Genomic DNA, 27305 nt, shown 5'->3' with positions numbered 1-27305 from the left:
GAGAGGGTGAGAGCCTTCTGTCTCAGAGGAAGCACCCAATGTCCAAGGGTCAGGGAGCAAAGGGTCTGTCTGGATTATCAGATGCATGTGGACTCACTCTGGAAGGCACTAGGACAGAGTAGTAGTTTGAATATTGGCTGTGCCACTGAGGAGCTGTACAATGCAGAGCAGGTTTCTCAACTCTGAGCCTTAGTTTCCTCCTTATAGAAAATGGTCATTAATTTTGCCTTCTCCTTGAATTGATGTGACACAAGTCTTATAGCTATTTCACTTATTTTGTGTCTCAGGTCAGCAACCTTCGTTCTTGAAAGGGGAAGATTTTGTCCTGCCTCGATCATGAGCCAGTGGTGGGATTCAAATAATTTAACAACTGGTTCTCTGCTCTAATGACTGTTTTAAGTATAAAAAAATTATATACTGAAAGGTAGTTTATTTCATGCATTTAATACTTAAAGAACAATAAAAGAGGCACACAAAACTAGATTGTTATGAGAAAGTCTTAAAATTTTAATGAAAAAATATTAAATGATACATGACAAAAGAAAATAAAACTGTTATTTAAGATATTTCCATATTGCTTCTTGATTGGCAATTTTTTCCTCACTTGCAACTTTTTTCACCTATTACTATGGGCACTTAGAATACGCTGTTGTGCAGATGAATGTTACAAAAGAGTAGGGAGTGTAAATTTGTGATTTCCACATTGGGTGGCCACCCAGGCACCCACCTTAGATAGAGCCCTGATTACAAGTTCCATTTTAACAACTGGTTCCCAAAACTCAACAAAAAATTAGGTATCGGGTCTGCAGAACCACTGCGAATTGGCTGAATCCCGCTACTGTCATGAACTCTTTTTTCAAGGGACAGAATATGGCTTTGAGAAGAGTGGATCTTTCTAGCTTTTCTTCAACGTCTTTGCATCTTTTACTGGAGGTCTCCAGCTCCTCATAGTCACAGCTCATTTTGTTTTTTAATTACAGATGACTTTTATATTATTATACTGCTCACAAAAATTAGGGGATATTTCAAAATGAATATGAAGTGATAAAATATCCCCTAATTTTTGTGAGCAATATAGTTTTTTTTTTCTTTCTTTTTTTTTTTCTTTCATTTTTCTGAAGCTGGAAACAGGGAGAGACAGTCAGACAGACTCCCGCATGCGCCCGACCGGGATCCACCCGGCACACCCACCAGGGGCGACGCTCTGCCCACCAGGGGGCGATGCTCTGCCCATCCTGGGCGTCGCCATGTTGCGACCAGAGCCACTCTAGCGCCTGAGGCAGAGGCCACAGAGCCATCCCCAGCGCCCGGGCCATCTTTGCTCCAATGGAGCCTTGGCTGTGGGAGGGGAAGAGAGAGACAGAGAGGAAAGCGCGGTGGAGGGGTGGAGAAGCAAATGGGTGCCTCTCCTGTGTGCCCTGGCCGGGAATCAAACCCGGGTCCTCCGCACACTAGGCCGACGCTCTACCGCTGAGCCAACCAGCCAGGGCCTGTGAGCAATATAGTTTTAAGTGTACAGCATAGTGGTTAGACATATAATTTACAAAGTATCCCCCGCCCCGATATTTCTATTACCTGCCTGGCACCATACATAGTTATTACAATATTACTGACCATATTTCCTGTGTTGTAGTTTACATCCCATGACTATTTTGTAACTGTCGATTTGTACTTCTCAATCCCTTCGACTTTTTCACCCAGTTCCTCATACCCCCTCCTATCTGTCAATGCTCAGTTTGTTTTCTGTTTTTATGAGTCTGTCTCTATTTTGTTTATTTTCTTTAGATTCCACATATAAGGGGAAAAGGCAAAAGCCTGGGAACCAGCAGAGACCCACGGCTGAGCAAAGGTGCTCAACCATGCCCACGGTGCTGAGGCTTGTGGCTCCAGCACTGCACTCAGTCCCATCTTTGGGGTGGGAGACTGAGGCCAGCCAAGTCTTGTCGACCCAGGCACATGAACACAGCCCCTTTCGTGGAGGAGAGGCAGAAACTACAGCTACAGCCTCAGCAGGCTGGTATTGGCAATGCCAATACCCAAATGCCTGAGGCAGTGGCAGAGGGGGTGGTGGGCCTGCAGACAGACCACACCTAGGGGACACAGGCCACATGCATTGGACTCCAGTCACCACACCCTTCTTATAAACAGGCATAATGGGAAGGCAGAGAAATGCAACCCAAATGAATCAAGAGAAATCTGCAGAAAAGGACTTGAACAAGTCATATATAACCAAATTACCAGATGCAGAGTTTAAAATAATGATTGTTAGGATGCTCAAATATCTTAGAACAACAATAGATGGTCATAATGAAGAACTAAATAAAGAGATAGCAAGTATAAAAAAGAACATTGAAATAATAAAAAAGAATCAGTCAGAAATGACAAATACAATAACAGAAATGAAGATCACAATGAAAGGAATTAAAAGCAGGATGGATGCAGCTGAGAATCGAATCAGCGAGTGAGAGGACAAGATAAACAAAGGCATGGAAGTAGAGCAGCAAAAAGAAAAGAGACTCAAAAAGTCTGAGGAAACTCTAAACTCTGTGACAACATGAAGAGAAATAACATCTGCTTCATAGAGGTTCCTGAAGAAGAAGAGAAAGAACAAGGGATAGAGACTTTGTTTAATCAAATCATAGCTGAAAACTTCCCTAAATTGATGTAGGAAAAAGTCACACAAGTTCAAGAAGCTCAGAGAATTCCATTAAAGAAAAACCCAAAGAAATCTACACCAAGACACATTATAATTAAATTACCAAAGCTAGGAGATAAAGAGAAAATATTACAAGCTGCTAGAGAAAAAAAAGGCTATCATTTACAAAGGAGCCCCCATAAGGATGACATCGGACTTCTCAACAAAAATATTTGAGGCTAGAAGAGAATGGCAAGAAATATTCAAAGTAATGCAGAACAGGAGCCTACAACCAAGACTACTTTATCCAGCAAGGCTATCATTTAAAATTGAAGGAGAAATACAAAGCTTCCCAGACAAAAAAACCCTCAAGGAATTCATTACAACCAAACCAATGCTGCAAGAAATGTTAAGGGGCCTGTTGTAAACAAATCAAAGAGGGGAAAGAATATAGCAAAAGTAGAATACAATTTTAAAGAATAAAATGGCAATAAACAACTACATATCAATAATAAATTTAAATGTAAATGGATTAAATTCCCCAATCAAAAGACGTAGGGTAGTTGTGTGGATAAGAAAACAGGACCCATACATATGCTGTCTACAAGAGAAACACTTCAAAACAAAAGATGTACATAGACTGAAGGTAAAAGGATAGAAAAAAATATTTCATACAAATGGAAATGAAAAAAAAAAAGCTGGGGTAGCAATACTTATATCAGACAAAATGGACTTTAAAACCAAGGCTAAAGTAAGAGATAAAGAAGGTCACTACATAATGATAAAGAGAGCAATCCAACAGGAAGATATAACCATTATAAATATCTACACACCTAATATAGGAACACCTAAATATATAAAGTAGACTTTGATGGATATAAAAGGTGAGATCAACAGCAATACTGTAATAGTATGGGATTTCAATACCCCACTAACATCACTAGATAGATCCTCAAGAAAGAAAATTAATAAAGAAACAGCAGACTTAAAGGACACACTAGATCAACTTGATTTAATAGATATCTTCTGAACCTTTCACCCTAAAGCAGCAGAATATACATTCTTATCAAGCGCTCATGGTACATTCTCTAGGATAGACCACATGTTAGGGCACAAAAGTGGTCTCAACAAATTTAAGAAGATTGAAATCATATCAAGCATTTTCTCTGATCATAATAGCATGAAACTAGAAATCAACAACAGAAAAACTGAAAAATACTCAAACACTTGGAAACTAAATAGCATGTTATTAAATAATGAATGGGTTAACAATGAGATCAAAGAAGAAATAAAAAAATTCCTAGAAACAAATGATAATGAGCATACAACAACTCAAAATGTATGAGACACAGCAAAAGCAGTCCTGAGAGGGAAGTTCATAGCATTACAGGCATACCTTAAGAAGCTAGAAAAAGCTCAAATAAACAACTTAACCCTGCATCTAAAAGAACTAGAAGAAGAACAGCAAGTAAAACCCAGAGGTAGTAGAAGGAAGGAAATAATAAAGATCAGAGCAGAAATAAATAACATAGAGGCTAGAGAAACAATACAGAGGATCAATGAAACCAGGAGCTGGTTCTTTGAAAAGGTAAACAAGATCGATTAAACTTTAACCAGACTCACCAAGAAAAAAAGAGAGAGGACTCAAATAAATAAAATTAGAAATGAGAGTGGAGAAATAACAACTGGCACAATAGAAATACAAAGGATTGTAAGAAAATACTATGAAGAACTGTATGCCAAAAAATTAAGACAACCTAGATGAAATGGACAAATTCCTTGAAACATATAATCTTTTAAAAATCAATCTGGAGGAATCAGAAAACCTAAACAGACCAATTACAACAAATGAGATTGAAACAATTATCAAAAAACTCCCATCAAACAAAAGCCCTGGGCCGGACGGCTTTACAAGTGAATTTTACCGAATATTCAAAGAAGAACTAACTCCTGTCCTTCTCAAGCTATTTCAAAAAATTCAAGAGGAAGGAAGACCTAAACTCCCTTTATGAGGCAAGCATAATTCTGATTTCAAAACCAGGCAAAGACAACACAAAGAAAGAAAATTCTAGGCCACTATCCCTGATGAATTTAGATGCTAAAATCCTCAACAAAATGTTAGCAAACCAGATCCAGCAATATATGAAAAAATCATACACCATAATCAAGTGGAATTTATTCTGGGGAGGCAAGGCTGGTACAATATTTGCAAATCAATCAATGTGATTCATTACATAAACAAAAGGAAGGACAAAAATTCCAATAGATGCAGAAATAATTTCAATAGATGCAGAAAAAGCATTTGATAAAATTCAGCACCCATTCATGATCAAAACTCTCAGCAAAGTGGGAATACAGGGAACATACCTCAACATGATAAAGGCCATCTGTGACAAACGCACAGCCAACATCATACTCAATGGGCAAAAATTAAAAGCAATCCCCTTAAGATCAGGAACAAGGCAGGGATGCCCCCTTTCACCACTCTTATTTAACATAGTTCTTGAAGCCCTAGCCACAGCAATCGACAAGAAGAAGAAATAAAAGGCATTCAAATGGAAAAGAAGAAGTAAAACTATCATTATTTTCAGATGATTTGATATTGTATGTAGAAAACCCTAAAGTCTCAGTCAAAATACTACTGGACCTGATAAATGAATTCAGCAAGGTGGCAGGATATAAAATTAATACTCAGAAATCAGAGGCATTTTTATACACCAACAATGAACTGTCAGAAAGAGAAATTAAGGAAACAGTTCCCTTCACTAGTGCAACAAAAAAAATAAAGTACCTAGGAGTAAATTTAACCAAGGAGATTAAAGACTTGTACTCAGAAAACTAGAAAACATTGATAAAAGAAATCAAGGAAGATACTAACAAGTGGAAGCATATAGAATGATCAGAAGAATAAACATCATTAAAATGTCTGTATTACGCAAAGCAATTTATAAATTCAATGCAATACCAATTAAAATACCAATGACATACTTCAAAAATATAAAACACATATTCCAAAAATATATATGGAATCAAAAAAGAACACAAATAACCTCAGCAATCTTGAAAAGGAAGAATAAAGTCGGAGGTATCACACTTCCTGATAATCAAGTTATACTACAAGGCCACTGTACTCAAAACAGCCTGGTACTGGCATAAGAACAGGCATATAGATGAATGGAACAGAACAGAGAACCCAGAAATAAACCCACACCTTTATGGACAACTGATATTTGACAAAGGAGGTAAGAGCATACAGTGGAGTAATGACAGCCTCTTTAACAAATGGTGTTGGGAAAATTGGACAGCTACCTGCAAAAAAATGAAACTAGACCACCAACTTACACCATTCACAGAAACAAACTCAAAATGGATAAAAGACTTAAATGTAGGCCGTGAAACCATAAGCATCTTAGAAGAAAACATAGGCAGTAAGCTCTCCAACATCTCACGCAGCAATATATTCGCTGATTTATTTCCATGGGCAAGTGAAATAAAAGATAGGATAAATAAATAGGACTATATCAAACTAAAAAGCTTTTGCTCAGCTAAAGACAAAAAGAACAGAATAAAAAGACAAAGTATACAAATGGGAGAACATATTCGACAATATGTCTGATAAGGGGTTAATAACCAAAATTTATGAAGAACTTGTAAAACTCAACACCAGGAAGACAATCTAATAAAAAAATGGGCAAAAGAAATGAATAGACACTTCTCCAAAGAGGACATACAGATGGCCAAAGGCATATGAAAGAATGCTCAACATCACTAGTCATTAGAGAAGTGAAAATTAAAACCACAATGGGATATCACCACATACCAGTCAGAATGGCGCTCATCAACAAAACAACACAGAATAAGTGTGGAGAAAAGGGAACCCTCCTGCACTGCTGGTGGGAATGCAGACTGGTGCAGCCACTATGGAAACCAGTATGGAGATTCCTGAAAAAAATTAAAAATCGAACTGCCTTTTGACCCAGCTATCCCACTTTTAGTAATATACCCCAAGAACATCAAGCACTGTTTCAAAAGGAGGAATGCACCCCCATGTTTACTGCAGCATTGTTCACAATAGTGAAGTTCTGGAAACAGCCCAAGTGTCTGTCAGTGGACGAGTGGATTAAAAAGCTTGGTACATATATACGTGGAATACTATGGGGCCATGAAAAGGAAGGAAATCTTACTTTATGCGACAACATAGATGGACCTGGAAACTATTATGTTAAGTAAAATGAGCCAGGCAGAAAAAGAAAAATATCTTATGACTTCACTCATTTGAGGAATCTAATGAACAATGTGAACTGAGAAATGGAATTGAGACAGAGGAGGGATCAAAGAAACCAGAGGAAAAGAGGACAGAGGGAAAGGGGATGATAGGATGGGATAAACCTGAAGGGAAGGGGGGAGGGCGCTATGGGGAGGGGAGAAAGGGAGATGTTCAGGGGAATATGGGGGAGGGGGGCTACACTCGGGGCAACACTAGAATCTATGTAAACACAATAAATTAAAATCAATAAAAGAAAGATTCCACATAGAAATGAAATCATATGGTATGTGTCTTTCTCTGCCTGACTTATTTCACTTAGCATACCTTCTAGGACCATCCATATAGTCACAAATGGCAGGATTTTATTTATTTTTATGGCTAAATCATATTTCATTGTATACATGCACCACTTCTTTTTTATCCATTTGTCTATTGATGGACACTTAGGTTGTTTCCATAAGTTGGCTATCTTAACTTATCTGCAGTGAACATAGGGGTGCATATATTCTTTCAAATTAGTATTTGAATGTGTTCCCACAGTGGAATCGCCAGGTTATTAGGTAGTTCCATTTTTATTCTTTTTGAGGTAACGCCATTTTTTTTCCATAGTGGTTGCACCAATCAGCATTCTTCCCAACAGTGCATGAGGGTTTCCTTTTCTCCTCATCCTCGCCAGTACTTTTTGATTGTTGATTTATTGGTAATAGCCATTTTGACAGGGGTGAGGTGATATCTCGTTGTTTTAGTCTGCATTTCTCTGATGATTATTGACATTGAGCATCTTTTTTTTTTTTTCTTGTATTTTTCCGAAGCTGGAAACGGAGAGAGACAGCCAGACAGACTCCCGCATGCGCCCGACTGGGATCCACCCGGCACGGCCACCAGGGGGCGACGCTCTGCCCACCAGGGGTCGATGCTCTGCCCCTCCGAGGCGTCGCTCTTTTGCGACCAGAGCCACTCCAGCGCCTGGGGCAGAGGCCAAAGAGCCATCCCCAGCGCCCGGGCCATCTTTGCTCCAATGGAGCCTCGCTGCGGGAGGGGAAGAGAGAGACAGAGAGGAAGGAGAGGGGGAGGGGTGGAGAGACAAATGGGCGCCTCTCCTGTGTGCCCTGGCCGGGAATTGAACCGGGACTTCTGCACGCCAGGCCGACGCTCTACCACTGAGCCAACCGGCCAGGGCAACATTGAGCATCTTTTCATATGTCTATTCACCATCTTTATATTCTCTTTAGAGAAGTGTCTATTCGGGTCCTATGCCTATTTTTTAATTTGGTTGTTTTTGTTGTTGAGGTTTTTTTTTAATTTTTAAAAATTTTTTGTATTTTTCTGAAGTTGGAAACGGGGAGGCAGCCAAACAGACTCCCGCATGCACCCGACTGGGATCCACCCGGCATGCCCACCCGGGGGCGATGCTCTGCCCATCTGGGGCGCTGCTCTGCCACAACCAGAACCATTCTAGTGCCTGAGGCAGAGGCCATAGAGCCATCCCCAGAGCCTGGGCCAACTTTGCTCCAATGGAGCCTCGGCTGTGGGAGGTGAAGAGAGAGACAGAGAGGAAGGAGAGGGGGAAGGGTGGAGAAGCAGATGGGCGCTTCTCCTGTGTGCCCTGACCGGGAATCGATCCCGGGACTCCTGCATGCCAGGCTGATGCTCTACCACTGAGCCAACCGGCCAGAGCCTGGTGTTGAGTTTTTTAAGTTCTATTTAGTGAGCAAGCAAGAGAGAGAGAGAGAAAGACAGGGAGAGAGATGAGAAGCATCAACTTGTAGTTGTGTCCAGTGGTAGGATTCAGCTGGTTTGCACCGGTTTGGCAGAACCAATACCTAATTTTTTGTTGAGTTCGGGGAACCGCTTGTTAAAATGGCACTTGTAATCAGGGTTCTCTCTAAGGTGGGTGCCTGGGCAGCAGCCTAATGTGGAAATCACAAATTTATATTCCTTACTCTTTTTTAACACTCATCTGTCCAACAGAGCATTCTAAATACCCGTACTAATGTTTATTCCATCCACAGGGGGAAAAAATTCAAGTGAGGATGCCAGTCAAGAAGGAAAATGGAAATATCTTAAGAGTTTTACTGTTTTTTGTGAAGTATTATTTAATATTTTTTAATTAATATTTTTAAAGACTTTATTAATTCATTTTAGAGAGAAGAGAGAGAAAGAAGGAGGGAGGAACAGGAAGCATCAACTTCCATATGTGCCCTGACTGGGCAAACCCAGGGATTTGAACTGGCGACCTCAGCATTCCAGGTTGATGCTTTATCCACTGCGCCACCATAGTAAGGCTATGTGCCTGTTTTTATGCCAGTACCAGGCTATTTTGATCACAATGCCTCGTGGTATAGTTTGATATTGGGCATTGTGATACCTCCAACTTTTGATTACTGCTTTAATTTGATTAGTTATAATTGCTCTGTTCAGATTTTCTGTTTCTTTTTATTCAGTTTTCGGAGAGTGTATGTTTCTGGGAATTTATTGATTTCTTCCAGATTGTTCAATTTGTTGGCATGTAGTTGTTTGTAATACTTTTTACTTTTAATTACTCTGTAGCAGAGGTTTAAAATCCGGGAATATTGTAAGGAAGAACCTCCTTAGTTGGTGGGTACCCCCTGAACTGGACCCCAAGGCCCAAAGTTCCTCTCTTTTTAAGGGTCTCCATGACTCCTTGAACCCCTGGGTCCTTGTACCCTTCAGCCAGCGAGCCTTCCAGTCTCCGTTTTTCCTCGGACACCGCTCCGCATTGGACTTCTTTGGTTCTTTCACTAGGTGTCAAAGGCAGCTGTAGCTGCAAGGGAGGGTCAGGTTTGCAAGTACACCTTGTTCTTGCCTGCAGAGAAATGAGGACTGAGGAAGAATTCTTGAAGAGGTGTTGGGAACAGAAGAACAGATGGGAGAGTGAAAGGGAGGGAAGAGATGAGGAGCTGACATCCATGGATGCATGTAACATTATCTAATTCATTATTAAAACTGCCCCTGTGATATGGTCTTATTCCAGTTGTACAGAGGATGAAACAGGTTTAGAAGGGTTAAGTATCTTGTACAAGATTACAAGGTGTTATAAACAGCAGTAGTGGGATTTAAATCAAGCTTTTCCATTTAACCACTGCTCTCTTTCCCTATGTCATGGATGGAGTTGGTATGACTGAGCGCCACTAGAACGGGTGAGAATGGCTCCGAGGTCTCAGGTCAGGAGAATCAGGAGGAGGATACAGGAAACGAAAAGGCAAGAGGCCGCTGCTGCTGGGGGCTGGGCAGTGGCTGTTTCAGTATCTATTGGATTAGTAGGAGGACAGAATTGGAATGTCAGATTTGGTGGCATCCAGTTCACGTCAATAATTTAAACCCAGTAGTGAGTGCATTCTGATGATGACTGAGGAGAAGGGGTTAGTTTGGGCTACAGAGGCCTGAGTCTAGGAGAGCCACAATTAATCTTGAACTCTTTAATAATTCTTTTTAAACATGTAGCCTGTTTTTCTTAGTGTTCTGATGGATTGCCTGAGTAGCAAATATGTAAATATATATTATATATGAAGATATTAAGCGGAGGAATGAAATGTCTTATGTAAAGTCATTGGGTTTATTTGTAGTAAAGCTTAAAAAAAGAAAAAAAAATAGCTCTTTCCCTGACTCTCCTACTTCTAGTAAGGCTTTTCCCAGCTTCCTGAAAAGCAGACCACACCCTGTAAAATAGCCTGTTTGTGGCATTAGTTCATTTCCATTTTTATACTTCTATGGCACAGGAGCAGTTAAAATACCCAGTGGAGGAGGATGCCCATTGTTTTCCTCCAGCAGAAATAAAGTAAAAATAATCAGTTCAAAGAGAACGTCAGCCTGATCTGTGAATTACGTTCAATGTTGATCATTCAGACACTGATCTTGAGCATTATGACATAAAAGACATTTTGGATCATACATGATATTAAATTTTTTAAAATATGGATAAATGATTTTTACTCAGAGAGTTGCAGTTGTAAAGGATTTCTAGAATTCAGGTAATTAACCAAATTAATACATATTTCAAAGAATTTCAGAAACTATGTATAAAGAAAATGCCATATAATTACATGTCTGGAAGGGGTATTTTGACTAGATGTTTTACCTCTTGTGTTATGTTTTTATGTATGAAGGAGTTCATACAGAGATGACAGTTTTTAAAAATGAATAAAATTAGGAAACTGAACAGTCTCCTTTATGGGAGAAAAGCAGTTTCTTTCTAATTAATTTGCTAAGGCAGAATTCTTTTCCTAATGAAAGACCCAATTTTAATTTTATATGAGATCATCACGAATAAGAAGCACTTTGTAAGAGTTGTGTGCTAAATGCATAAAAAATTCCTATAAAAATGGAACTTTAAGGCATGTCACTTATAAAATATGTCACTTTCACTGTAGTAAAACAGCTTCCAATGGGTAACAGATTTAAATGGATATTTTCTTTTTAGCTCAGGCTTCATTTCTTATTTAAGAGGGTTGTAGAGTAATTTTTATCGCGCGTCGTTAGAAATACAACTTGATAGAACAAAGCCTATTGTGTAAGTATAATTACATCTTCCTGTATGATTAAATGAGGGCTGTATTAGAGCTTTTTTCAGCCGTGGCAGCTGTCGCCAACCAAGTTCAGCCTATAAAAGAATTCCTGTGACTAACTGGTACTAATTGTTTGCAGAAAAACCAGTGGGAGTAATACTACAGAAATGAAATATTCCAAATCCAAAGGCTTTATCCCTTGTTTTTACCACTTTATTGTGGTCAGATTATCTATACAAGCAGGCCAAGTGAAGTGGGAGTTCTTAGTCTTTTTTGTTGTTGGATGATAATTTAGCATTCATCTATACAGGCCTCTGATATTTTTAATTTTTTTAATTGATTTTATTTATTGGGTTTATATAGATTCAAGTGTCCCACCGAATACATCCCCCCCACCCCCGTGTTCCCCTCAACATCCCCCTTGCCCCTCCCCCCAATGCCCTCCCCACTTCCCTCCAGGATTTGTTTTCCTGCTCTCTATATCTCTGTGTTATGTATATATAATTTCACCAATCTCTTTCCCTTCTCTGATCTCATCCTCTCATCCCCTTTCCCTCTGTCCACTTTCCCTCTGGCCCCTTTGAACCCACCTCTGTCTCTATTCTGTTCCTCAGTTCACATTGGTCATTGGATTCCTCAAATGAGTGAGGTCATAAGATATTTTTCTTTCTTTGCCTGGCTTATTTCACTTAGCATAATAGTTTCCAGGTCCATCCATGTTGTCACAAAAGGTAAGATTTCCTTCTTCCTCATGGCCGCATAGTATTCCATTGTGTATATGCACCCCTGCATTTTAATCTGCTCGTCCACTGACGGACACTTGGGCTGTTTCCAGACCTTGACTATTGTAAACAATGCTGCAATAAACATGGGGATGCATTTCTTCTTTTGAATCAGTGACTTGGTATTCCTAGGATATATTCCTAAAAATGAGATAGCTGGGTCAAAAGGCAGTTCGATTTTTAATTTTTTCAGGAATCTCCATACTGCTTTCCACAGTGGCTGCACCAGTCTGCATTCCCACCAGCAGTGCAGGAGGGTTCCCTTTTCTCCACATCCTCGCCAGCACTTATTCTGTGTTGTTTTGTTGATGAGCGCCATTCTGACTAGTGTGAGGTGGTATCTCAGTGTGGTTTTAATTTGCATTTCTCTAATGATTAGTGATGTTGAGCATTTTTTCATATGCCTATTGGCCATCTGTATGTCCTCTTTGGAGAAGTGTCTATTCATTTCTTTTGCCCATTTTTGATTGGATTGTCTTCCTGGTGTTGAGTTTTAGAAGTTCTTTATAAATTTTGGTTATGAACCCCTTAACAGACATATTGTCGAATATGTTCTCCCATTGTGTGGTTTGTTTTTTTATTTTGTTCATATTGTCTTTTGCTGTGCAAAATCTTTTTAGTTTGATATAGTCCCATTTGTTCATCCTGTCCTTTATTTCACTTGCCTGTGGAGATAAATCAGCAAATATATTGCTGCGAGAGATGTTGGAGAGCTTACTGCCTATGTTTTCTTTAAAGGTGCTTATGGTTTCACGACTTACATTTAAGGCTTTTATCCATTTTGAGTTTATTTTTGTGAATGGTGTAAGTTGGTGGTCTAGTTTTATTTTTTTGCAGTTAGCTGTCCAAAATTCCCAACACAATTTGTTAAAGAGACTGTCTTTACTCCATTGCATGCTCTTACCTCCTTTGTCAAATATCAATTGTCCATAAAGGACAGGCCTCTCATCTTATAAATGGGGAAATTGAGGCTCATTGAGCAGTTACAGAGTTAAGTTACTGATCTCTAACCTTTATATATATTAGTGTTGAAAGCACATATGAACTTTTATGGTTTTTTTATTTTTGATTACTTATTTCTGTTTTTATTAAGTGAGAGGCAGGGAGGCAGAGAGACAGACTCCCACATGCGCCCGGACCTGGATCTATCCTGCAAGCCCTCTACCAGCGATGCTCTGCCCATCTGGTGCTGCTGCTTCGTTGCTTGACAGCTGAGCTGTTTTGGCTCTTGAGGTGAGGCCATGGAGCCATCCTCAGTGCCCGGGGCCAACTTTGCTCTAACTATTTGATCCATGGCTGCAGAAAGGGGAGAAAGAGAGGAAGAAAGAGAGAGAGAAGGGAGAGGGGTAGAGAAACAGATGGGCACTTCTCCTGTGTGCCCTGATCGGGAAGCAAACCCAGGACTTCCACATGCCAGGATGACGCTCTACCACTGAACCAAGGGGCCAGAGCCAGTGAATATGAACTTCTAAAAATATAAATATTCAAACTAAAATTTAATGGATGAGAGAAAATGGGAGCTAGATGGTTTAATATTTTTTTCATACCACAAATATTGTTGGTGTGTGCACACTACTTTGGAGACTACCGATTTAGGTCATGCAGATTAAAAGAACAAAAGGAAAATAAAAAGAAACTTCCATTGGTACTGTTTTTTTTCTCAAGTACTAGTGATGAGTCCTCTCTATATGAGGGGGACCATGACCTCCAGCAGTCCTAACTTATCAGCCTTGGTTAGCAACTCTAATGAGAGGACATTTCTCTTGGAATGTCATATTTTCATCCCAGGGGAGACTGTTCAACCTAGTCTAGGTCCTGTGTACCATGACCCATTAGGTGGGCCACTATGATGGATTGTCCAACTTTTACCCCATGGAAAATGGGCCAGAAAGGTCCTAAAAGCTGAGAGGAGACACTTGTAGAAAAAAGGGGAGTGGGTAGTGTCTGAACATCTCCAAACCATGTATTTTCATGCTAGCACAGCTCACCTATGTTGGGTTCTAGAGGTATTATAAAAAATATTTAAAACAAACAAAAATCCAAAACAGAATTGGTTCTCAATGAATTAATTTTTGCTATTGCCTGCAGCAAAGAGTTTATAGCACTCAGAAATGCATTGCTGGCCCTGGCTGGTTGGCTCAGTGGTGGAGTGTCCACGCGGTGCATGGATGTCCCAGGTTCAGTTCCTGGTCAGGGCACACAGGAGAAGTGACCATCTGCTTCTCTACCTCTTCCTTCTCCCCCTCTCTTCCCCTCCAGCAGCCATGGCTCAATTGGTTCCAGTGTATTGGCCCAGGCATGTGTTGAGGATGGCTCCATGGAGCCTCCATCTCAGGCACTAAAAATAGCTAGGTTGCAAGCATGGCCCCAGATGGGCAGAGCATTGGCCCTAGATGGGGGCTGCTGAATAGATCCCAGTCGATGCACATTCAGAAGTCTGTCTATCACCCCTCCTCTCACTTGGAAAAGAAGAAGAAAAAAGAAATGTATTGCTATAAAATGACACCTGGACTTCCTTTATTTGTTACAGGGCATGCAGCCTTTTAGAGAGAGGTTTCTATAGAAGGAGCAGATCCGCTTCTGATTTTAGTTCCTCCAGTGGCACACAGGCTTTTTGGACCAATTATTATCAGACCTTGAGATAAATCACCTCCTGGCCATTAGTACTGGAAGGATTATCGGCCTCAAAGATTTATGTGCGGATTAATTGGAGAGTTCACCTTAGATTGCTGGGTTTAGAACCATGCTCTCCCTGCACATCATTTTCATTAGTGTTTTATATTCAAAATTCTTTCGTCTTATATAATACTGACGTTGCAGGGAAATCTGAGCCTTTTCTTTATTTATCCTTGGTTTGGCTCAGCCTGACCCCCTCCTATACCCCCCACTTAGACTGTAATAATTCTGGCTCAGGAATCACAGAGCATCTAAAAGTGCAGCGGCTTCCAGCTTCCCGTATTGCGGATTATCTCTGTTGCTTCAGCTGAACAGTGAGCGAAATTTGCAAGACCTTGTAGTGTGTGTGTGTGAGAGAGAGAGAGACAAAGACAAGATGAGGTACAAAAAATACATGGGTATTCTGGAAGCTGCAGTTGGTATCACCCCTCTTAACAAAAGAGAACTTCTACCTGAAAGCAGAAGGCACGTGAACCTTTGGCAGCACCCCGGGTAAGCAGAGGAGGCCAGAAGATGCCCGGTGGGTGTGTGGGGGGCGAGATGGAGAAAAAGGTCTGTCTAGGGGCAATAAATGTTGGCTTCTTCATTGAGAACTTGGCAGATGTGGCCTTCCCATAGATTTAAAAATAGTTTGTAATGAAATTAACGGTAATCATACTCTAGGAAATTCCTGGTGTAATAGCCAAGACAATGAGGAGGTCTAGAGTTGATTTTTACAACCAGATATTTTAATTTTCTGATGTTGAAATTTTTCCATGGTCTGGCAATGTAGCAATTCTTAAAGATGAAGTAAACGTGCCTTATTTTTTTTTTCTACTATGCAAGTATTTCTCTGGATAAAGTGGATGTGTAGGCTATGTTTCAGGGAAATAGTTTTCTTGAAATAGCAGTTTTTAGTTCACATCTTTTTCTAAAGCCCCATTGATTTACCCCATTCAAGAAGGTTTAGACATTGTTTTCTGAATGGTTAGAGGCTTCAGTCCTGACTTTTCCCCTGAAGTCCCTTTCTTGTGTCTTTTACACATTGTGGAAAAGCTTACTTTAAGGTGCTTGTGTGGTGGTATTTTTAGGGACTGAATTTAATTTTCAAAACTGAATGAGCCACCCATTGGCACTCACCCAAGAATCCATTCAAGGTATCTGTGTAATTAGTAATATGTTTTTAAAAAGTAGAAAGCCACTTAAAAAAAATCATATAAACAATTTGTATTTATTATGGAAGATTTAGAAAATGCAGAAAAATTAGGGGGGGGAAATCACCCATAGTCTCATCTCTCTAAGATAATTACTATAATTATTTAGGTTCTCAATTGGGGCAGGATGGGGGCGTTGTGGTGATAGAGGGATTTTCTCCCCGGGGGGCATTTGGTAATGTCTGGGCACATTTTTGTTACAAAATGTGTTACAAAATGTGTTACGCACCTCGAAGGGTAGGTGCGACTGGTATGTAGTAGGTCGAGGCCAGAGATCTTAAAATGAAAGGCTAGTCCCTGGCAACAAAGAATTATCCAGCCCAAAATGTCCCTAGTGCTGCTGTTGGGACATATGATTTAGGTAGAAGATAACTACATCTGTCAAAGGTAATTTTAATTAGAAATAAATGAGATATTTCTTTCAGAAATTTTAGGGATGATTTAGAATGGAATCCTAAGACAGCATTATTATTATTACAATTATTGTGTTATTCTGCTCTTAAAAAGTAGCCTGACTAGGTGGTAGTGCAGTGGATAGAGGGTTGACCTGGGACGCTGAGGACCCAGGTTCGAAACCCCAAGGTCACTGGCTTGAGCGCAGGCTCTCCAGCTTGAGCACAGGGTTGCTGGCATGAGTGTGGGATCATCAACATGATGCTGTGATTGCTGGCTTGAATCCCAGTGTTGCTAGCTTAGGCCCAACGGTGCTGGCTTGAGCAAGGGGTCACTGGCTTGGCTGGAGCCCCCTGGTCCAGGCATGTATGAAAAGCAATGAATGAACAACTAAAGTGCCACAACTATGAATTGATAATTCTCATCTTTATCCCTTTCTGTCTGCTTGTCTTTCTCTGTCTCTCTCTCACAAAACAAAACAAAACAAAACAAAACAAAAAAAGTGAAAGGAAGAATGCCCTGGCCAGATAGCTTGGTTGATTAGAGCATTGTCCTGCTATGCAGAGATTACCGGTTCGATCCCCAGTCAGAGCACATACAGAAACAGACTAATGTCTCTCTCTCTCTCTCTCTCCCCCTTCTCCTCTCTCTAAAATCAATCAGTGATTGTTTTAAACAAGTAAATGGAAGTGTTTATATGTGTGGAAGGCCAAGGGGCATATAGTGACTCTAAGATAGTCCAAGTGGATTAATGTTCTTTAATGGGAGTACAGAAAGCATATTGTAATGATCAAATTGTAGCTCTTTAAGTAGGCCCTTGAGATTGGACATACTGTAACCCTGGACTTTTGTCCTAGAATGATGGATAATTAGAGCTGGAAGAACGTTTTGTCAGGGATGGTAAATAAGTTTCATATGGCACACCAAAGCCAGTTGATATGTAGGCTGCTTAGAATATAAAGTTAGGAAAGACCCTGAAGCCAGATCTGGGCTTAGCAGGAAAGGAATGTCCCGATTGATGAGGGATGTTTGTTTTGGATGTATGTATAATTGGAGAATCGGGGAGCTGCAACATTTGGCCTATATATTTACCATTCCTTAATTTTTGTTTAGCCTTTAAATTTTACAGTTGTGAAACTCAGCCTCATTTGAGTCATGATTGAGGGCTTGGCTCTCAGACAGCAACTGGATGCTCTTAGTTTCTGGCTCAGGGTGATTCATTAAGAGATTCACCCTAAACAAAGCACATGATTAAGCTGTGTGAATTGATTTTCAAATCATTCATTTCTTTTTGGAGGTGACCTTTTCCAGCAATTAGAATGAGTAAATATCCTAAGTAGAACCATCTCTGCTTCTCCTCATTTCGCCAAGTCATGCCAAAGAGAAGTCAAATTATTCATTCCATCTTGATCCTTATTAAAGGAAGGGAATGTTCCTTTTTTATAAAAAAAAGAGTATATTCCCAACAGTTCAGATGCTATAGAAATGTTCACCCGAAACCTATGTACTCTTACTGATTAATGTCACCCATTAAGTTAAATTTCTAAATAAAATAAATAAGTAAATAAAGAAAACATTCCCTTAAGCCTGGTGAAAACAGAAGTATACCATAGGACAACAAGATCTTCGTTGTATCTGTAGTACTTTGAATACACATGGACCAAATGCTATTTTGCGGTCCCCATTTTTTGGTTTGTTATTGCCTTGTCACCTGACATAGTCTTCCTTTGGACATACTAATAGCCGTCACTAAGCTGGTAGTAAACTCTCCTTTCTGGCTATGTTGGGGTGGGTTAGTTTCTACTTTCATTTTATTAATCAGTTCCAAAGCTTTCAGAGGCACCTAATAGTCTTATTTCTCAAACATTAATGTGCATAAGAATCACTCTGTTAAAATACAGATTTTAATTTTGTGGTTATGGTGGGGCCTGACAGTCTGCATTTTAGTAAGCTGCCAGGTGATGCTGTCAGTTCAGGTGAGCCCAGTAGATGGGCCACATGATGCTAATGCTTTAGTCCACCACACTTTGAGGAGCCAGCAGCAAGAGAAGTGCTTTTCATCATATCCTACTTGCTTTTTCTTGACCTTGAACTTTCTGATTTCCTAAGGCCTTTGAGTCCCAATACCTGACCAATACCTCAGGTGGCTGGCTGAGCTTCTACAGAGAAAAACCTGCCCATGGGCATTCTAAATGGAAATTTCCATTGGGCTTGTGGACTAAATAGTGTAGCCAATATTTCTTCCAAGAATTATGAGAGAGAGACAGACTAACAGACAGGAAGGGAAAGAAATGAGAAGCATCAGCTTATGGTTGTGGCACTGTAGTTGTTCATTGTTTGCTTCTCATATGTGCCTTGACTGGGTGGCTTCAGTCGAACTAGTACCCCTTGCTCTAGCCAGTGACCTTCAGGCTCAAGCCAGTGACCATGGGGTCATGTCAATGATCCGATACTCAGGCTGGTGAGCCTGTGCTCAAGCTGGACGATCCTGCACTCAAGCCGGTGACCTCAGGGTTTCGAACCTGGGTCCTCAGTGTCCCAAGCCAATGCTCTATCCACTGCGTGGCGTGATTTTTTTTTTTTTAATAAACATGATAACATATACAGATTGAAAGAAATGACATTGTTCAACATGTTCGAGGACCTGCTGTCCTTGTAAAACTGTAGTGTTCAAGAGCAGCTGCTCTTGCATTTTAAAACATAATGGGAAGTCAGGTCGTGATTCAGTTATCAAAACGTCCTGGAAGTCATTCAGCACCAGCTCCAGCTCTCTCCTCCTTTTTGTCCTTGTTCTCGTTGTCTGCTAACAGGGCGGTCCTTCACTTGCTGCTTTGCAAACAGTGCAGTCACATGATCAGCCCAAACCACCAGCTACCAACATTTTGGCTGAACGTTGCAAGTTCACGGAAACTCAGATTGGAGGATTTGTAAAGATATGCATATGTCTGGCACATAGTAGGTGCTCAGCAAATATTTTTCCATGCTTAATATAGTTAAAATGAAGAAAAAATATATATAAAAAAGAAAATGACACCAAAACACAAAACAAGTGAGCTGCCTATGGACTTTCCTGGTAAAATTTTGTAGTTTTCTAGCTCTCACTCATGTTACCTGAGAATAATTTTACAAATTTCACGTATTCGTTAATACTATTGCAAACCAGTGATATAACTGAGTTCTTCCTGCCAAAGTTTTCCTTAATTGAAAGGTGGTCCTAGTCAATGAAGGTGTATGTTGGAAATGGCTGCTTGTTATTGGTGGTTCCTACACATGTCGAAAACTTCAGAAAAGTTTTCTTTCATAAAAGAGAGTTAAAATGAGGGTGTCATAGATGTGTGGAAAACTGATTTAATTAAAAGACGAGCCAGAGAAGCAAGCTTTCCTTAGAGCTGATACCTGTAGGAAAATTTCATATCAAGGTCAAGAGCATAACCGAACCCATCTCGATTAGCTGACCATTTATGTTTGGAAGCAATAAAAGAACCCACCTTTGAGGTGGGCTCTAATCCTGTTGCTTCTTTTGTAGGATATCCACATGGCCTTGCTTTAGCCCGGGACTCTATTCTCTGCTGGTCCCGGAAAAAGGGAAATGTGTCCCCTGCCTGCACAAATAAAACTGACACTATCTTTTATTTCTCTTGCATTGTGTAGAGAGTGTTTTGCACACATGTCACAATATCACTTTGTCTCACAAACAGAGGAGTATGTCCAGAACTGGTGAGAAGCCACATTCTTCCTCCCACTGGGAGAGTTCCCTGTGACTGCCCTGAGCCAAGCTGCTAGGGCCCAGCCCTGAAGAGAGCTGGTTGCCCTGTGCTGTTTGAAAGACACAGGCAGGATTAATAAAAATGCCCAGAAAGGCTACTTGTTGGATTTTCTAAGGGTAAGGGGTAAAAAGGAATAGCATTTGCCGTCTTTTCTGCTTGTGGGCAGACCACACATGGAGAGAGGAGTCGTTATTACAAATGCTGTGCAAAATGGATTCCCACTTCATTTAAAATGTCTTCTTTGTTGTATACGTTAAAATGGTAAGTTTTATGTTAAGTGTATTTTATCACAATTAAGAGAAGCTTTCTCTAAATACATTTCTGACCTGCTGAGTATTTTTTTAACCTGAATAGAGAATTCTTGTAAGATCTTGTTTCTCAGGATGACCCTCAGGTAAAGTTGGCTGGTGCCAGATTTTACTTGGGTGCTCATTCTCTCTAATTGTTGAAGACTGAAAACATTAGAGACAGCAATTCCACTCCTAGATTTAGATCTGGGAAAAATGAAAATATCCACACGAACACTGGGCATGCATGTTCATAATAGCCAAGATAGTCAAAATAGACAATGGGGACAACCCAAATGTTTGTCAGCTGATGTAGTGATAAGATATATCTATACAAAAAAATATTATTTGGCCATAAAATGAAATGAAGTGTTGATACATGCTATAACATGGATGAAACTTAAAAATATTATGCTAAGTCGAAGAAGCCAGTCACAAAAGGTCCCATAATGTATGAGTTCATTTAATGAAATTTCCAGAAGAGGTAAATTTATAGAGACAAAAATTAGATTGATGGTTGCCTAGGGTCAGGGTGTGATGAAGAGAGGGAATTAGGGAATGGTAGGTAATATATAAGGGTTTTTAAAAAAAATTAAGTGAAAGTAGGGGAGGCAGAGAGACAGACTTCTGCATGTGCCCTGACCTGGATCCACCTGGCAAGCCCCCTATGGAGCAATGCTCTGCTTATCTGGGGTGTTAATCTGTTGCTCCTTAACTGAGCTATTTTTAGTGCCTGGCGCAATGGACACTGAGCCATCCTCAGTATCAGGGACCAACTCACTGGAGCCAATTGAGCCATGGTTGCAGGGGTGAGGAGGGGGAGAGGAGCAAGAGAAGTGGAGAAGTAGATGGTTGCTTCTCCTATGTGCCCTGACTGGGAATAAAACCCAGAATATCCACATGCCAGGCTGACCCTCTACCACTGTGTCAACTGACCAGTGCTTAAGGGTTTTCTCTTTTGAAATAGTGAGAATCACCCTGGCTGGTTGGCTTAGTGGATATAGAGTGTTGGCCCCGTGTATGGATGTCCCAGGTTTGAATTTTTTAAATTTTTTAAAAGTTTATTTTAGAGAAGAGAGATAGAGAGAAGAGAGGAGGAATAGAAAGCATCTATCTACTCCCTTATGTGCCTTGACCAGGCAAGCCCAGGGTTTTGAACCGAAGACCTTAGTGTTCCAGGTCGACGCTTTATCCACTGTGCCACCACAGGTCAGATCTGGACATCCCAGGTTTGATTCCCAGTCAGGGCACACAGAGAAGCAACCATCTACTTCTCTCCTCCTCTTTCTCCCCTTCTCTCCCTCTTCCTTTCCTGCAGCCAGTGGCTCGATTGGTTCCAGCATTGGCCCTGTGTATTGAGGATAGCTCAGTTGGTTGGAGCATCAGCCCCAGACAGGGGTTGCCAGGTGGATCCCAGTTGGGGCACACGTGGGAGTCTGTCTCACTATCTCCCTTCCTCTCACTTAAAAAAAAAAAAAGAAATAGCGAAAATGTTCTAAAATTGATTGTGGTGATGGTTATACAACTCTGAATATCCTATAAGCCATCATATAAATGGTGAATTGTACAGTAGTTGAACTTCAGTGCATTTCCCAAGATCTCACTGGGCTGGGGACGACCCTGTTGGTTCTTTAACAACACTGTCTCTTCCAGGGTGCGGAGTGCCACGTTGTTACAATCTCCCTGTGAGTGGGACCGGCAGCCCGGCTGCAATTCCTGGCCCGAGCGCTCCACGAACCACAGACTTGTGCGGGTGGATCGTCTGCTTCACCGGGTACTTGCTTTTTTGTCTCTCATCAACTTAGTTACTGGCTCTCCACTACCAAAATTTGATGTAAATTATTTCACATCCTTGAGGTACTCAAAGCCACTATTTTCAATGTTTCTGATAGAGAAATTGTTTAATATCACGGGAAATGTAATATCCTATTTACCGAAGAATAGAAACATCTTGCCTGCATTTATGGTCCAAATTGATAAGTGTAACTTTGGGTGAATGTTAATCGAGGTTCTTCACAGCTGAAGCGTCTAAGTTCAACTACTGTGGTTCAGAATAAATGCCTAGCAAGGTCTTTTGATGTCTGTGGTTATAAATCATTCTGATAAGTCACGTTTTCCTCATTTTCTCTGAGGTAGCAAAATTATATAAAAGACATTAGTCACACTGGCTTTTAAAGATTAATTATATACAAGCTTTTAGTGAAAGATTAAGAGTGAGTATTATCTACTGATTCAATTTTAAGTATGAATTAAGTGAGATTTGCAAGGTATTAAATTTTATTTTGACAGATGCTGGGATGTGTTTGTTCTTAGTTACACTTTAACCTCTGATTATAGACCAGTCTGTGATGGCTGGCTGGAATGGGGTTGGAATTGTTTTTCATGTGCTCGTTTCATAATTCCTGTCTGTTGAAGCTCGCAACCCCTGCTGAGGTGGATTCCAGCTCCAGGTCAGAGCTGGAGTTCAGTGGAGTGTGAATAGCACCCAGCTGTTCAGATCCCAGTGCTTCTGCCGTCTAATTGCGTGATCTTGGGCACATGTCATAATTATTTTGAAGCCCACATCCTTCATCTCTAAGAATGGAATGTTAATGCAAAGCGAAGTGAGTTAACATATATAGCCAGCAGAGCACATCCCCAAGGCCTTTCTTGGGGTCTAATTGTCCAAATACGGACACTTGAATGGGGAAGTCCTCATTTTCCATGGGACCAAAAGGGCTGGGAATGGTTTGTTTATGAGATCATTTATATGGAGCTCTTCAAAGTTCTGAACAGAAGAAGACATATTTGCCTAGACACCAGAAGAAGTGGTTTTGCTGAAAGTAGATTTCTAGGTGGGAACTACTGATTGAGTGAAATGAATTGCAGGAACAGCATGGAATATGGCAAAAGGGGATTGAAGCCTGTTGGAGGGCAGGCTTTTGCAGACTCAAGCAAAATCCCTCCTGATACCTACCTCCCTGGTTCTGCTTTCTTGTACTAGTAACCACATGCCCGCCCTTCCACATCAGTTTGGTTTCCCAAGACAGTGTCTTATGCCAAAGCTCTTTTATGTATCAACATGAAGGGTGCCTTTCTAGGATGAATTAACATCTGGCAAGCTTGGGTGGTGAGGATTTTTTCCCAGAGCATCTCACAATGTCCTAGTTTCTGATCTAGCAAATATTTATTTAAGAGCCTTTTATTTGCCAGACACTGGGCAAGGTGCTTTCACCCATATTGTTTATCCTCAGAACAACCTTGAGAGGAAAGTATTACCAGCTCTCTTTTGCACACAAGGAAAGTGAGATTCAATGTTTTTAAATGGTTTCCCCAAGACTGCACAGCCCCTGACTCCCAAGCTCAGTGAGATTCCTAGAATACTAGCTGGTTTCTATACTAACTCTACAGAGCTTGAAGACTGAACATCTAAACAGAGATAATAATGAGTTTTTCCCAAAAGCCAGATTTGCTCAATTGGTAGTAGCTGACTGAAGTCAAGATTTGTAGGCCAAGTTTGTTGAGCAAGAATGTTGGGATCTATTAGTAATGTCTGACATGGGTAGAGGAGGGTGCCTGTGGATCCTGCCCTTGACCCGAGCTTTCTGATCATCAGCCTTTACCTGTTCTGCTCTACTTTTCAATTTTAGAGTCTGGAAAGCGCTGTTTGCCTGGCGTTTGTTTCTTGATACTTCAAGGGGCTTTATGATCACCATTCTGACATGGCAAAACCATCTTCACCTCTTTGCCTTCAGAAAGAATGCTAAGAGTTTGGGCAGAGACTCACTTCCTAGACATGGATTTTCATTGTTAGACAATTTAGGTACCTCACAGCTATCACCAACTCACCCTATAATATAGGCTTAGAAAAAGTGAGTTTCCCTGGCCAAGTAGTGCAGTTGATTGGAGCATTGTGCCAACACGCCAAGGTTGTGGGTTCGATCTCCTGTCAAGGCTCATACCAGAATCAACCAATGAATGCATAAATAAGTGGAATAACAAATTGATGTTTCTCTCTCTCTCAAAATCAATAAGTGAAAAAAAATTTTGAAAAGAAAATGAGTTGTAAATAAAAATTTAGAAATTTTACTTCCATGCATCTGGGAGCCCCTCTGCAGTCCTCTCTCCCTCAGAGGCTCCTTAGTCTACAGTAATATTTGCAGAGCTCAAACCAGCAGCCAAAGCTCCTCATATTGAATTGGATAAACCCAGAACAGTAGTTCTCACACTTGAGCCACATCAGAATTGCCTGGAGGACTTATTAAAACACAGATTCCTGGGTCCCAACTCCGGAGTTTCTGCTTCAGTCTTGGGTGAGGTCCAGGAATTTGCATTTCTGACAAACCCCCAACAGGCTGATACTTCCAGTGTCTAGAACACACTTTGAGAGCTGCTAACCTGGAAAGTATTTATTTATTTATTCATTTATTTATTTTATTATTTAATTTTTTAGTGAGTGTGAGAGAGAGACAGACAGACAGACAGAAGGGAGAGAGATGAGAGGTACCAATTTGTAGTTGCAGCACTTTAGTTGTTTGTTGATTGCTTTCTCATACGTGCCTTGACTCAGGGGGAGGGGGGCCTTCCAGCCAAACCAGTGATGCCTTGCTCAATCCAGCAACTTTGGGTCTCAGCTAGTGACCTTGGGCTTCAAGCCAGTGACCTTTAGGCTCAAGCCATTGACCATGGGTCATGTCAATGGTCCCATGCTCAAGCCAGCAAACCCACACTCAAGCTGATGAGCCTGCCCTCAAACTGGATGAGCCCAAGCTCAAGCCGACGACCTCGGAGTTTCGTACCTGGGACCTGGGTCCTGGGTCTTCAGTGTCCCAGGTCGACACTATCTACTGCGCTACCACCTGGTCAGGCTGGAAAGTACTTTTAACAGCTGCTTTAGAGCAGTGGCTTTCAATCTTTTTACACTTAGAAATCAGTGACAATAAGAGAATTAGTTCCGAAACCACAATGACAGAAATCACCCTGAGCATAAGTGAATTTGACTAAGATCATTGGGTCTATAATCTTCATACAACAAGTGTGGTTAACTCTTTCTTAGACCGGCACGAAATTTCTGGCGGACTGGTCCACAGGCCAGCAGTTGAGAAACACTGCTTTAGAGCATGGGCTTGTTTGTAGGTGGTGTGTGTGGCCCTTTTCCCTACCTGTGGTGAAGAAATTCCTCCTCAATATTTAATGTGCATCTGACACAGCAGTGCCTTAGGGAAATCTACAGGAATATTAAGGCTTGTTCTGGGGGACAGGGGATGCTAATTTGGAATCAGTAATTGTATTGCTGTGTGGAAAGGGTTGCACTCACCCCTGACAGAGCCTGTGACCAGAGCCTGAGGCAGTGACTAAGTGAGGGGTGACCTCGTGGGGAAGTTGAGAGGAAACTTGAGGATGAAATGCTGTTGTCCAGGTGTGCAAAGAGGGGAGAAGAAACTCAGGGAGTGGAGACTGTGTATCAAAGGGCCTAGAGAGGCTGCACTAGGAGAAAAGTCAACTGTTAGTGGTGAGAATTCCATTGTAATTCCAGTATGAAGTATCATCCTATGCAATAACAATGAAAGCTGTATGTTTACTTGGGTGCTATTATAGTATAGTTGGTCCTGTGCTAAATGTTTTACCTGCATTGTCTTTATTTAGTTCTCATACCCACCTTCTGAGGTATCATTCCAACTATAATCCCAATTCATTTCCTAGGGCTGCAGTAAAAAACTGGACAGCAAACTGGACAGCTTAAACAATAGAAATTTATTGTCTCAGTTCTGGAGATTAGAAATGTGAGATCAAGCTGTTGGCAAGGGTCAGTTCCTTCTGAGGGGCACGAGGAAAGGATCTGGTCCAGCCCTCTGCCCTTGGCTTGTGAACTGCCATCTTCCCTCTGACTGTCTCACTGTGTCTAAATTTCCCCCTTGTATAAAGAATCTAGTCATATTGGAGTAGGGACCACCCTAAAGACATCACTTTAACTTGTTTACCTCTTTAAAATCCATCTCCAAATAAGGTCACATTCTGAGGCAGTTAGGGGTTAGGACTTCAACATATAAATTGAGAGATCGCATTATGATGCATAACATCGTTTTACAAATGAAGAAATGGAAGCTTAGAGAGTTTAGATAAGCTCCCCAAATCACATAGCTATTACACTGAACCATGTTAACTGGCCATTTTTACAGGTCAAAAACAGTCAAATAGTGGCAATAGCATACTGGGACTCATTGAGACACAGGTCTGACTGACTTCCTAGTTGTGTTCTTTGACCCAGTGTTTTATTGACTCTTCTTTGACTCCAGCATTTTCTTTGTTTCTGCCATGCTTCCTCATCGTTTACTGGGGAAAGCATGGTGTGGAGATCAGAGTACCAAGTCTCTAGCCTGTTATTTTCTGGTTTTTGAGTTTCCGAATAAGGTATTCATATATTACAGTTTTCTATCTTATCTGTGTAAGAACACCATGGGAAATAATGAAACATTTAAAATTCATGAAAGAAATGGGCTATATTTTTTGAGATGATGTGCTGTTTTATTATTTTTGCTAATAAAATGTTAAATACATGTAAATACACAGGTTATCTGAGTATAGGTGTTGTCCTATTCTTAATTTACTTCTCAAGCCTGCCTAAATATTCATAAACACTTTGTTAGCCTTACACTCGTATTATAAGTACATTTATTGGGAAATTTTTCAGCATTCAGGGATTTCAAGCAACTTAATTTCTATCCATAGGGACTTAGACAAGTGGTTTTGTCTGAACCCACACAATAATTCTATATTTTCCTCTTTCAGTATGTAAAAGA

General features: G+C 40.7%; 1 protein-coding gene across 6 annotated transcripts in view; it reads left to right on the top strand.

Annotated features, from left to right (window-relative positions):
* The window catches only part of TJP2 (tight junction protein 2), a 135045-nt gene that overhangs the window by 14418 nt on the left and 93322 nt on the right, over positions 1 to 27305 (top strand). For 3 of the 6 annotated variants that reach the window (XM_066368028.1, XM_066368030.1, XM_066368031.1), the window contains exon 2: positions 22180 to 22300. The exons of 1 other annotated variant lie outside the window; for it this stretch is intronic. Coding sequence is in view for 2 of the 5 variants with exons in the window: in XM_066368024.1 (XP_066224121.1) it covers positions 15263 to 15378; positions 22180 to 22300 (237 nt within the window). In the remaining 3 variants the exon portion in view is untranslated. Of the gene's footprint in view, positions 1 to 15097; positions 15379 to 22179; positions 22301 to 27305 lie in introns of those variants that run through there. 2 more of the 6 variants (XM_066368024.1, XM_066368023.1) reach the window with 2 other exon arrangements.

This window comes from Saccopteryx leptura, chromosome 2 (assembly GCF_036850995.1).
Source record: "Saccopteryx leptura isolate mSacLep1 chromosome 2, mSacLep1_pri_phased_curated, whole genome shotgun sequence".
NCBI classification, from domain to species: domain Eukaryota; kingdom Metazoa; phylum Chordata; class Mammalia; order Chiroptera; family Emballonuridae; genus Saccopteryx; species Saccopteryx leptura.
Note: the sequence above shows the minus strand (reverse complement) of the source record. Positions and strands in the feature narration are given on the sequence as shown.